Genomic DNA, 14513 nt, shown 5'->3' with positions numbered 1-14513 from the left:
CCAACAAGCTAACTATTGTACAGTTAATATGTACAATCCTACTGGTATCCTGTCCCAACAAGCTAACTATTGTACAGTATGTACTTTCATTGAACTCTGAACTTATTCACTTCTGACAATTTTACGTCCCCATTAATCTATGTTTATTTATACTTCCACGCAGCATATTCTTGTATTCCGCTTGCGACATTACCAAGTATAAAGTTAAAATCTTCACTGCTGATAGAAAAGCAACATATTTCCAGTACGGCTGGTTTTTACTAAAATACATGTTCCAACAAATATACAGCAATACACGAAATTAATATAAAAAATTCTAATGATTATATAAAAGATATCCCATTCGTCTTATTATTTTCAAACAATAAATATACTGGTTAATGTCAATCAGACAAGACATATATCTGCACATGTCTGGAAGATTTCATCAAAACACGTGTTGTCCGGACATTGATGGACAGTGGGCGTGGCTTCGTTGCACGTGACGTAATGCGTGGATTTTTGTGGATGGCGTATGCCCCTATTGTCGACTGTGTTCTGTCCGCAAAGTGTAGCTGGTTTAAATAAAGAAATAAAATTATTCTTATGAACAATAAACTGGTAATTGTACCTATTATTTAAACATAAGATGCAATAGACATTTGGTGCTTGCTAGTAACATGCTGTATCAACAATGTTATATCAAATGCGGATTGTGTGAAAAACAATTCAACTGAAATGAGGCCTCGGAATTAAAAAAAAAAACATTTTTCATCTAACACTGTTTAGATAGCTTGAAAAGTAATGATTTACTCACGTGATAAAACGAACAAATCTGTCTCGTCATAGTCTTCAGAATGCTTGTATTTACAGCGAATCTTGGCCTCATCCCAGACTTCAGTAAACACATACGTGACACTGATCGTTTGTTTTCGAACACAGTTACGGTCCTTGTCAACTACAGTTGGGTCCGGAAACTCGAAGTTCCGAAACACAGTCTCGTTTTGTAATTTAACTTGAAATACCAGTTTCCCGTCAGGATAACTCGGCTGTCCTTCACATTTGAAGTCTGTAGGTTTATATCCGATGACGTCACCTATTTTTGACATAGATGGTTTTCCGGTTGACGGCGCTATATAAATAGAAGACAATATTTGTAACATGACTGAAAACCTCTCATACATAGAAAGCAACTTCATATTCTTCAAAAGATACGGCATGAAGAAAAAAAACAACAAATCAATGTTATGCAATACTCAGTAATTAAAATGAAAAAATCTTTAAATCTACTCACTCTTGATGACCACGGCGATGCTTTGTGATTGGACATTTCCCTCAATTACGCATGAGTACAACCCTTCATCCGTACATCGGAGAGAGGCAAAACTAATGGCGATCTCGGCCAGATTCTCGCGTATGGTGGGCGTGATGGTGAGGTATTTCGGGTTGAACCGCGTCTGGGCACGCCCATCGGGGGCCACGTGGACAACGGTCTGGCCATTCCGCTCGATGTTGAAGTAGGTCCAGTTGTTGTGATTGGTCACTGTGCAGCTGATCTCTTTACCTCCCTCCCCGACTTCTCCCGTCGTGTTCTGTACCCGAATCTCTACCAACAGTTCCAAAAATCAAAACTCATTGTTAAAGAGGATTTCATGGTCGTGGCTATTTTAATGAAAACAATTTATAAATAAGTGCATATTAGTGCATCGATGTACATACAGACCTGTTAAATATATATATTTTAAGGCAGCAGTACGTATGATATAGGCCGGATGATATGATCACTAGATATGACAAATGTAAGCTTGTATACTGTTTTACTGAAGAACATGTTTCGGTGTAGACAGCTAGGTGTCGTATTGGAAAGGTTTAACAGAAATATATGTATTTATATATGGATAAACAACAGAGAATAGGATTGATGGACATGGGATATATGGACTACCTGATTAAGGTGGCTCACTACACCTTGAAATAAGTTCTCAAATCAGCAGAATATTACTTGATCATGATACACTGTAGATAGCACAATGGATAAGAGGTATATACGTCAAATTGGTTAAAAAATGTGCAATTTTCGATGAAAATTATATTTTCAAGAATTTAATTCAATACAAATGAACAAAAGCCCGAGGTGGATTCGATCTGCGGTTCACAAGCCCGATACTTTAACCTCTGATCTATGGCGATACTAGTATATAAACAACCCTATTGATTGATACAAACAGTTTAACATTACATTTAAATCGCCATCTTGTGACGTAGTGTCTTAAAACGTAAATAATCCTTTTTAATTCTTCAGACAATTTACCCTCAGACGTTCACTCAAGGTGGGTGGTGGGTTTACCCCATAAAAAATATGTACTAAATTCACGCGCAGAGTCGCCATTTTTACCTGTAATCAATCATTACGGGGTTTTAAAAGAATTATAGTGAAAAGTATATGGACGGTACAGCATCTGAAGTAAATTGTCTGAGAATTTTTTATAGATTATTTCAACCGAATGTATAACGGAAAAAGGTCAATATGTCCAAAACTAGGGTAATTTTTGTGCCGTAAATTGTATTTTTTTTTTTTTACGGGAGGAACATTTCAGGCACATAGAATCAGGGGGAGCCAGCCCCCCCCCCCCCCCCCCCCCCACTTTTTTGCACAGCAAAGACTTTTCTTAAATTTACATAAAAAAAATTGTATTAACATGGAGTTGCCCCCCCCCCCCCCATTTTTATGGGACCATGTAAAATATTGAATTGAAAATATGAAAATAATCAGTCAAATTGAATTTGAAGGTATACTACTCATCCGATTTAGGTTAGGATGAAAATGATTTGAAGGATATTAATTTTCATTGAATTAAATATTTGGCAGTGAATTTTTTAAGGCACACTATCAATTACAGTCATTTTGGGTACAAGTATTTTGAATCATCCCGCGTTTAGTGTTACCTGAAATTTGAGGTATCGCTCTGCAATGTACGAATCATCAGTCATTGAGGTTTCATAACGTCAGCAATATATTTATTACGTAAAGAGGGAATATAATACATTTGATTAATAATTTGTGGTTTTATTAAAGTACTCGCTACACTACATGTATATGGATGAAATTTGCAAGGTAAAACGTTGTTCTATATTTTTTTTATTTATGCTGACGCATCAAACTGCAGAACATTGACAACCTGTATTTTGATAAATCAGCACGCACTTTGAATTTTATAAGATATCAAGACTGTTAAAGTTTATAACAACACCTATCAAATGTAGGCCTGGTCCAATTGCTGCATTATCATCCCCCTACAGTTGGCGTCTTCCCACTTAGCTAAAATTCCAATCGCAACTTCTCGGGCCTTTCCGGCAGGCTCGGAAAAACACCTCGAATGTCTTACCTAGGCATCCCTGACAACCCCCCCCCCTTTTTATAAAACTTAATTTAAATAATACACATTTCATGATCTGTTGAGATGTGAGCTATACTTCATTAAAGTAAACGATATAAACTAAAATACAACACAGAAGCGACATACAAGACTGTCTAGTAGCCGATACTTATTTTAATGGGAAGCGACTCCATTTTGTATAAAATTCTTACATCCGGTGATGTTAATACATTCGAGGTGTTTTTCCGAGCCTGCCGGAAAGGCCCGAGAAGTTGCGATTGCTAAAATTCTTTATATTTTATGGGTGACTGATTTTAGCTAATGGTGCACAGGTAAGGGTGTCAAAGAACAAAAGAACTTAATTACAGGTGAATTATAGTCTGTTTAATTATTGACCTTAAGTAAATGTTTTGTTAAATAAAAAAAATAACAGGCAATTTTTTTAAAGATAATGTTCAAAATAAAAAAAAAATTATATAAATATATGTAATAGAAGTAAATTTTAATAATTACATTCTTTATTTGCACAAGACATACATCTTATGGCATGGGGTTATTACATATAAATAATAGCAATATTGAAATAATGGTATGGTACATGTACATGTAAAGTACATTGACATTGTATATAAAATAAAATTTTACGAACAGGCGAAAAAACCAGAGAATTTTTCTTAATAATAATTAAAAAGGGTTTGTTCTATGATTGATCGTAGCTAAATTTTATTTTATCTGAAATTACTTAATATTTATTCTTTTGAGGAGAAGGAAAACAGACATAGTTGCAGGTTAAAGTTTTTGATGCGGGCACCCTTTGATTACAATTTCATAGTTACTACTGGTCCTCACTTTACCAAGGTCACATGTTTAAAAGATAAGACTATTTCAAACTTGTATAGTTGATTAAACTATAATATAAATGAGTAGCAGAAGTAGCTTCAGATACAGAGCCCGACCTAAATTAGATCTATTAGTAATTGCTGGTCCTAACTTCACCAAACTTGCATGGATGATGCATTTATGATACTGATGCACCTGACAGTCTTGAATGCTGAATCTGAGCCAAAGGTTTCGGATGCTGGAGGATGTTAATTTTTTGGGAACAGGTCACATATTTTATAGTTAATAGTACTATTTCAAACTTGCATAGTCGATTGAACTATAATATTAATGAATCGCAGAGCCTGATCTCCATTATTGAAGGATGCTTAAAAAATATCCTACCACACAAACCTGCCTTATAGATGTGTTTGATGTTAAATGATATAATATGATTCCTATTATATAGTATCGTATGATATGATACACTACTGTTTTATAAGATACAATATTATATGATATATTTTATTGTAAAAAGTTTTATGATACAATATGATATTGTTTCAATTTTTTGGTACATTATGATATGATATTGTATCATGATATTATTAGTTACATGGTTTGTAGTTGACCTAATATAGTTTATACATATATAAACCATATAAGGTCCGCTCTCGCCCCAAATGGATTACTGACCATGTGTAAACCAAATTAGGTCAACTACAAACCATGTAACTAATAGTATAGTATTGTATATTGTGTAATGATACAGTTTTGTATATTTTACGATATTGTGATGTATTAATATGTAATATGTGTATAATTCTATACAATAGTGTATTATATATCATATAATGATATTGTTTTATGTGATCAAATACAATAATGTATAACACGATACAATATTAATGTCATATTATATGTTACACATATATTGCATCATTATTTATTACATTATTGTATTGTATTGTATGACATATATTGCATATATAATAGGATGCAATATCGTATTTAATATTATTGTATTGATAAACATTGTATCTTATAATACTGTATGAAATGAACATAGGATTATCATACAGTCTTTTTTAACATAGGATATACATGTACGATATTATTGTGTCAAAACAGTATCCATGAATATCCATGATCATTTAATTTGCTATGATTTTCATATATTTGATAAAGGTGGTCTCATAAAGGTGATGCCTCGTCTCGGTGAGCTTTGTAATATGTGATTACCTTTGTTTTTTCTATGTGTAAAACTCAAATTGGGTGAAATCTGTCATAAATACTTGGAAAGGTGTTGAACAATTTATAAACTTTTGAAAAAAAAAAACCTCGAATGAATTGTGAATTGAGCATGTCAATTTACATTGATTTAAAAGGTTGTCTGGGACGTCCATCTGAAATTTTTCCGACTGGGAGCTACAGACCCGCAGCTAGATCTGAGTGGGCTACACCGAGGGTAATGCTCTCAGAATATCAGAAACCGCTTACGCCCTTTTTTAAAGTTTCAATCAACCAAAAATTCTTCATTATTGGAGAACAAAAACGATTCTTTGAAAAAATGAATTATTTAAGAGAAACGGGTACTTTTGATTGGCTGAATAACTGGGCAGTGTTCTAATTATTTATTTTGATATAAATGTATTACTATATATACAAAGTATAGGTCTTACATTTAAAAGTCCGTAAGACCTGAATGCCTTGATAGACAAGCAACCGAGAGAAACTTTTTCGACCAGTATATAATTATATATAGCCCAGGGGTAGCAGTGGAGGGATGGGAAATTATATAGCAACCAAATACTATTATGATGAACCAGCTGTAAAAGTAAGTAGTTACTGTAATTCTCAATCGGCATCAATAAAACGACAAACGTATTGTATTCATATGTTTTAGATAAAATGTGATTTACTGAACCATTTATTTATACTGTTGGCTCACCTGAGCTGAAAGCTCAATTAAACTTTCTTGCTCACTTTTTGTCCGGTGTCCGTTTGTCCGTCCGTCTGTATTTTTTTTTCTTCAAATGTTCGTCTACTTCTCAAGAACCACTATGCCAATTCTAACGAAACTTGGTACAAAGTATCCTTGGGTCATGGCACTTAAGTTTAATTGTTTAAATAAAAAGACAGACCCTCTTTAAGATTGAATATAATTTAGAGCTTTTGAAAAATTGTTAGCATAATTATTTTACTCTTTTCTATAACCATCTGGTTAAAAAAAAACAAAACAAAGTCTCAGATAGTGTTGATTTGAGTTGGTTAAAATCATTATTCCCAGAATAGGGTGGGGAAATAATGGGAATTGAATTTTTTCAGAAGTAAATAAAGAAAATCTTTGAAAACCAAATTTGGATTTCTTTGTAATTAGCGTTAATGAACTATTCAGTCATAGCAACACGGAATTTTAAATGAAATTTTTTAATGAATTGAATTTTGTAATCGCCATGATCTGAGTTTCCGCTTTACATACAATCATGTAGATTTTGGTGAATGGAGCGGATCCACAATTTACGTTTTAAAGATAAAAAAAATTGTACTGTCCATGAATGAAGTCAATCTCTGTACTTAATTGTAGAATATGCTTTCAATTCGAAAAATTGTGGGGCTTTTTTTTTCTTTTATCTAATTTTTCTGTCAAGCCTAAAAACATTCTGATTTAAAATTGTGAATAAATAAAGGTTGATTTAGAAAAAAAAGAGAAAAACCACCAGATATTATACCGTATTTTGGCGGTTCTACGAAAAAGAAAACAGTAAGAAAGCATGCAGAAATGTAACTTTATAATGATTAAAAAAAACCCAGCTCCGGTGGTTTGGAGTACTTGTCGGCGATTAGTGAACTCTTCCTTTGATTTGAGGATCATTGACACTTGATGGATGAAATAAACCACGATTGTATCACAGATGTCTCGTTGTTTGTCACGACAAAGACATGCATTCCTGACACCTAACAGACCCAGGGGTCACAGGGGCCACGCTCCATTGTTCGAATGATTTGAATTTAATTGCTATTCTAATAAAGATTTCATTTTATCACTGCAATAGTCTGTCACAAGATATTTATGCAGCACATTTGGACGATATATATATATTTTTTTTTTATAAAAATACACATACCTGTGATAAAGTGCAATTGAAAAAGATGAAAGGGATAATATCCAACTTGAAGATAACTTCATTAACACATTAAGATTTTTCACTCGTAAAAATTCACAAGAACGAAAACAGATTTCTTACAGAGATTTATAATGGAGAATGTTGACATCTTTTCTCCATTCGGCAGTCACTCGGGATACCTCGCACAATTTTCAACGTTATCATCCGGGTCTGTTGCAATACAAACCCCACGTAGACATCACATTGTTTAGCAGTGTATTGATACCTGATAAGCTGGGGGGGGGGGGGGGTTAAAGAAGAAATCTTGGAAATTTTTCGTACCTTTGATGAACATCGTTTCAACCCTGAGCTATTTACAAACTTTCATCGATCAGTAATTAAGCAAAATGTGAATCGAAGATATATTGGTACAGATTATAGTGCACACTTTAAAAAAAAGTACGCCACTGTGACATTGATCTTTAAATATTAAATACAAATTTGGTATATGATTCAAAATGACATGCATCGCACACAATCTCATGAGATTCGTACAATTTTACACTCCGTTGATTGAAGAGCGGCCCAAGGGATATAACTCTTTTAGGATGGAAACCAAAAGTATTTAAATGCGGTACCGGACACCTCGTCGACAAACAACTCATCGAATGCGACAATATACATATATTGATTATTGCATGATGGTGAGGGAAATATGAAGATTTATTCCCCTAAGAAAAATGATATTTCCCGAGGGCTAATATTAAAGTTTTTGGCTTTACATCGGGATTGTTCCATTTCTTGTAATTGTCTCTCTTGTCTTTCAAAGATTCGAATCTTTAATTCAAAACAAACATAGTAAAATTGATTTTTGTGATAAAGGGAATTTAAATTATTGAATATTTATGATTTGACCAGATTTGTCAACATCGTATGCTCATACCTTTGAAAAAAAAAATCCCGAGACTTTCGAAGAGGTGAGACACGATATTTATTCTCGGGGAGACACGACGTTTTGTTCGCCCTGTCACGTGGATCTCTAGACCAATCAGATGACGCGTTATATATAGAATAATCATATTGAAGTATAATAATTTCACTTATCGAAAGTCCAATAATCGAAAGTATAACTTACCGACACGACGTATCACTGAAGGACAACTCGTGGATGACGACAACTCGTATATACATCAAAACGAAAATGTTTGTACACTTTTCAGATTATTTTTAGAATATAATTTGTAAGTTCAATTAATATTTAATGACAAGCGCTGTACATGCACATTTAAAAGTTACGCCGTCTTAGCTCTTTTGTGTTTTGCACATTTATTAATTTATAGGAAAATCAATTTTATGTATGATTATTAAATTAAGATTTAATGCAAAGCGATGCATAGAATAAGTTATACCCTCTTCATCCTTAACTGTTACAGCTTTTGTGTAAATATAACCATGTGCATGGCTTTACATTCATTTGAATTGTGATTTTAATTTAACAGCGATGTACGGTGAAAAGTAATGTCCTCCTAATTATAATATTCTTTTCTCTTTAGCAAATTGTGTATGATAATGTATTAATTTATAGGGAAAAATAAACTCTGGTTTAATTTTAATTAAGATTTCAATGACAAAAGCTGCAAGTTTAGGTATTACGTCCCTTTAATCATTTGCTGATACAAATTATGTATATGATTATGAATTTAATTTATAGGAAGGTTTTGCTTTAAGTTGTGGTTTTGATTGAGATATAATGACAACCACTGCTGCATTATCATTGACCTATTAGTGTTCATTACAAATTTAATTAATTCAACGATTTTTTAGTCTGATTAATTATCAATTTATGAGCAACATTCAATTACTCTTCTGATTTTCATTATTTTTAATCAGGATTAAATGCCAACCACTGCACACCTAAAAATTAGGCGACCTCTATTCTTTTCTGTCGCAAAATTTGGATTTCATTATCGCCTACCTTCATAAGAAATATCTTTTTTCAATTGCGATTTTGATTAACTAAAGATTTTTTGACAGTTTAACAATAACACACTTTGAACAAACGTCCATTGTATTTGAACTTTAAACACTTGTTACGGGGTTACCATTATTTACATTTATAATAATGATAAAAGGCAGAATAAAAAATAATAATAATGAACATAAGTTTCGAAAATGTTAAAAATAATGAAAATTTTAAACGAGGAGTTAAAGAATGAACTTTTTTGGCTTCAGCTTAAAATCACGCAATACCGAGAATAAATAATTGGAAATCTATATATTGTATATGTACATTGTGTACATTACTAGGAGAGGAAAATAATGTACAATAGATTGTGTTCTATTATCGTTTTTAAAAATAATCTTTTAAAACCCACGTCAACAAAATATAAGTAATAAATACGTGCAATCGATTCTTTGAGTTAAAACAATCACGCAACTGAATTTACAAATTTTGCATTGACTTAACGCAATAGGAACTCTGGTGATTTTTAAAGATAAAACCGTTACAACAAAATTTCAGTTTAAACCGATACTTAATTAATAATCAAAATGTTTGTTTCTTTCGACCATCGGCTGAAAACAATAAGGTTGTGAAGACGGGCAAGGTCATGAGAAAGAGGGGGAGGGGTGTGGGAGTAAGGGGGGGGGGGGTTGTCGGATAACTCTGAGTGTACTCACCGGAAGTCGGCTGTCTGGTCTCTCCGAGTTTGAGAGACATCTCCCTGAGTTTGTCCTTCAGAAGGTCATTTGTCTGGATGACCCGTCGTAGCTCTGCGCGCAGCCTCGAGTTCACAGAGGTCAAAATCTTCAGGCGCATGTCCTTGTGGATACCCCGGATCTCAATGTCGGAGAACTCCGTCTTCAGCTCCGAGAATTTCTCCCGGATCTGTTTACACTGGTTGATCTCAGTGAGCAGCCCCTCCATGACCTCAAAATTCTGGGGCACTACCTGGCCAAGAATGATTGTCCCGAGAAACAAAACAAAAAACATGGCGCTATATTCCGTCTATTTTCGTATACCGGGAAACAAACTGAAAAAATCGCCGGATTTTGGGCCCAGATCAACCATTGTCGAAATCCAAACTGAGAAATGCCATAGCTCAATTGAAAACAATATTATAAGGAATTCCAAATGCTAATCAACGAATTCATTAACAAACGGGCTTTTTATATGTAAAGACGAGTGATTATTTCTTTATAGGTGTTCAATCAAAAAGCCCGATTTTCTGAATATATTAAATCTTTTGTTGACAAGTTTGATGAGAATTGTCTTTTTATGAATAAATTGTATAAATGTGAACAACTGGGGATGATATGCTCGCCGGATAAGGTATAGTACGGGACCGCCAGAAAGATCCAGCAGTAAGTGGTCGAGGATAAAGAGGGCCGCGTGATCGCGGTAATGTTTATGTTAAAGTGATCTCTGTAGCCGTATATATGAGATACTGAGTTGTATTTACGAGATACTGAGCAATGCATTCGAGATACTGAGTCATACCTATGAGATACTGAGTTGTATTTGCGAGATACTGAGCAATACATTTGAGATACTGAGTCATACATATGAAATACTGAGTTGTATTTACGAGATACTGGGCAATACATTCTAGATACTGAGTCATACAAATGAGATACTGAGTTGTATTTACGAGATACTGGGCAATACATTCTAGATACAGAGTCATACATGTACATATGAAATACTGAGTTGTATTTACGAGATACTGAGCAATGCATTCGAGATACTAAGTCATACAAATGAGATACTGAGTTGTATGTACGAGATGCTGAGCAATACATTCGAGATACTGAGTCATATCTATGAGATACAGAGGTGTGTTTACGAGAAACAGAGTTATACATATGAGATACTGAGTTGTACATATGAGATAATGAGTCGTACACGAGAGCGACATATAGTCGTTTATATGACATGCTGAGTTGTATTTACGAGATACTGAGTTATTCATAAAGATACTAAGTCGTACATATGAGATACGTAGTTGTATATGAGATACTGAGTATTTACGAGTTTCTATGCCATTATTACGAGATATCTGGTCTAATCGAATGTTTGAGATATTTGGATTGTACATACTGCCTTTTGACATACTTTTTCAAGACAAATATACAGGATTTTTTTCAGAAATGTTGGGAAATATGGTATTCGGTCCTAAACGACAATACGGAAAAATAAGTCGTTTTAACGAGATCATTAGTAGATTTTCGGCACAACATTGTAATTGGGGGGGGGGGCATATTCAGTTTTATCACGTTAAAAAAAATAACAACCTTCAAAACTGATACATAGATATGCATGTCCACAGATGCAAGGGTTGATCCAAAAGTAATGTCACAGATGTGATAAAATCATAAAAATAGGGCGTAAAGCGATAAAAAAAAAATCGAACTTAAAAATGTTTACTCATCTGAAAATTTCAGAACAAAATAAAAACTTCTGAAGATAACGGATTATGGATAGTGAGGTAAGGATAGTTGCCACACCCATTTATCGTTGTGTCTGTTTTCTTGGCTTCTTGTTTTCGTATTTTAACAAAACACTGGAACCACATACTGGTCAGTATATCTCATAATTTATTGTTTGATTTATCAATTTCAATACGTTTTCTGGTGTTTTGGGATTTAATTAGTGAAAACGAAATTGCATTGCTCTCTCTTTCCGCATGAATGGCTTCTCTGTTATTTGATAGCAAAATGAATGTAGCGCCGCATAAATAATGGGGATAATCAATAATGGTCTTTAAATATTTACAACAGTCAGAAAAACTTTATGCTTAATCTGTTTTAAATTATTTTTTAAATTCTAAGCTATCTGGGTTTTTTTATAGACTTTGTAATTTTTTATGAAATAAAAAAAAAAGTCAGATTTGATTTTAATTTACAATGCGGTATTATCAGATTTATAATGAGGAACAATATAATTATAATTCAATTAATAAAATATCAATTATTCATCGAAATTTTATATAATATTTAATTTGAGTAAGAAATCAAAATTGCGCAAATTCCTACAATACAATCTCCATATACAGTGCGATGAATTGTGTGACGTCACTTTTGAATCAACCCTTGTTTATCTAGAAATCGGTTTACAAATTATTTTACATATTTATTTTTTGAATCACTCAAGTCGCAGCATGCACTTCGAGAGGGTCAGTGAGACACCGGACAGAATTTCGTGCTACCCCCCCCCCCTCGAAAAATCCATATAAATTAAATTTCAATAGATTAAATATGTTTAGAATTATGTCACGCTGTAAATCGCGGAAAATGGGGAAATAAGGTGGCGCAAATGTACATTGGTTTAATCGTAAAATACAATTTCAAATAATTAATATAACATCTCCGTGACTATTTATCATAAGAATGTTTGTCACATTAATCGCTTTGTTAAACTTGTTACCACAGGACAGTGCACGTGAGGCGCTTGTTTCATACAGGATGTCTATTACATATGTAACTGTACACAATGTTGATAGGCCTCCTCTATGACACACGCGCTAGCTGTGCTTGTAACACTAAATTTATAATAACATATCATACCTTACATACATAAAAGACTTCTATTTCGTCGTCAGCCTTTGCATTGTAATTATTGTTTTCTTCATTTAATGAATAAATTACTCAGCTGTGCAAACTTTCGACTAAATCTCGTGATATATATGCAATATGAAAACAAAAGGGAGATCACTCTTGGACCGTGACGAGTTTAGGGCCTCCGACAATAAATTTTTGCAAAACACAATCTCTAATAATTTAATATTTTTAACAACACGAAGAAATTAATCATATTTAATATTTTATTGTTTATTAGTCAACAGCTGTACAGCTCATAGACATATACAATTAATATACACATGTTATAATACATATACTGATAATAGTATCGATCCCTCAACCTAAATTGCTTAGTCCTATAATGTTATTTAAGGACTGTTAGTCCTATAATGTTATTTAAGGACTGGTGGTCCTATAATGTTATTTAAGGACTGGTGGTCCTAAAGTGTTATTTAAGGACTCGTGTTCTACAAGAAACCACTTAGCCATTTCATCATGATATTATTCAAATGCCATATGATACAAGCGCAGATCTAGAGGATGGTCGGGACCCCTACCTCGGACCCCCCCCCCCCCCCCCTTGAAAAATTCAAATTAATTAAATTCACAAAATAAAATTCCCGAAAATAGCTAGGCCTTGGAACCCCTCCCCCTTTTTCAAGATAAACATGTCCCTCTTTACTTGGGAAGATGCTCTTGAAGTTAACAATGAAGTTTAAGATAACGATTGAACGATTTAAATGATGGAACGATTTAGATATATGGATAAATTTAAATAAAAGTTAATTTTTGTCATTAAATTTTTTTTTAGGTTTTCCTTCCTTAAAACTGTCAAAAATATTTTGAAAAAAGATTTTTAAAAAATTGGTCAGACAAATCTTCAAAAAGTTTCAAGTGCGAAAAGTTCATTTTACTGAGTACATAGTCTCCTGAATTTAGTAAATGTAAGTCTCATTATAATTTTAAAAGAAGTTATTAAGAACAATCAAAATCGTCGTAGTTTAATTCACCTCAGTAACACATGTACATGGTCTATCATTAGAAGTGCTTAATCTTACAAGCTGACTAATTATATCTAGAATGTCTGTCATTTCCAGTTAATTTGTAACACTGTTTTAAGACTATTTAGATCGCCGTGATGATGCTTTTTTCACCAAAAAATCAGGTTTTTGTTTTGGTTTCATATACACTCGCGCTTACATCGTTACATCATTACAGAGAGAGAGAGAGAGAGAGAGAGAGAGAGAGAGAGAGAGAGAGAGAGAGAGAGAGAGAGAGAGAGAGATTAGCAGACTAAGGTTCAAACATCAATTAATGGATGCGGTATCGGTCACACGGTTGATTTTTGAATTGTTATTTATTTACTTTTAATGGATCTGACATTATACTATAGACTTCCCCATTGATTTTTATCGGCGGGCTATTACAAGAGCTATTTGTCAACAAATCGAACTCAAAAGTTAATCAAAGGTTGAAACAACATATAAAAAAAATCATTTCCAGATTACTGCATCACAAGTCCGTAGGACTGCTCAATAACGCTGTTAAAACCGAAGTTCATTTGATGCCTTTAGAACGAGGACTCCCGCCGGAGAGGAACAGAAAGGATCGCGCCAAATTTCATTTAGCAGACGATTGCGGTATAAAAAGT

General features: G+C 33.5%; 1 protein-coding gene across 1 annotated transcript; it reads right to left on the bottom strand.

The window, feature by feature from the left end:
- Positions 1–231: 231 nt before the first annotated feature.
- Positions 232–10438, bottom strand: LOC105337797 (uncharacterized). The gene is made up of 4 exons (XM_011442696.3): positions 9962–10438; positions 1274–1585; positions 797–1111; positions 232–554 (listed from the first exon to the last, which is right to left on the bottom strand). Exons 1-4 carry the CDS (start codon positions 10272–10274, stop codon positions 388–390), a joined length of 1107 nt encoding a protein of 368 aa, XP_011440998.3. The 5' UTR covers positions 10275–10438; the 3' UTR covers positions 232–387.
- Positions 10439–14513: the final 4075 nt, after the last annotated feature.

Source organism: Magallana gigas, chromosome 9 (assembly GCF_963853765.1).
Source record: "Magallana gigas chromosome 9, xbMagGiga1.1, whole genome shotgun sequence".
NCBI lineage: Eukaryota > Metazoa > Mollusca > Bivalvia > Ostreida > Ostreidae > Magallana > Magallana gigas.
Note: the sequence above shows the minus strand (reverse complement) of the source record. Positions and strands in the feature narration are given on the sequence as shown.

Excerpts from the sequence above, each read along its gene's own strand:
- LOC105337797 (XM_011442696.3), bottom strand. The coding sequence starts at position 10,274 with ATGTTTTTTGTTTTGTTTCTCGGGACAATCATTCTTGGCCAGGTAGTG. Across the intron at positions 1,586-9,961 it reads GACCAGACAGCCGACTTCCG|AGATTCGGGTACAGAACACG; the intron begins GTGAGTACACTC and ends AACTGTTGGTAG. Across the intron at positions 555-796 it reads AGATTTGTTCGTTTTATCAC|CTACACTTTGCGGACAGAAC; the intron begins GTGAGTAAATCA and ends TATTTAAACCAG.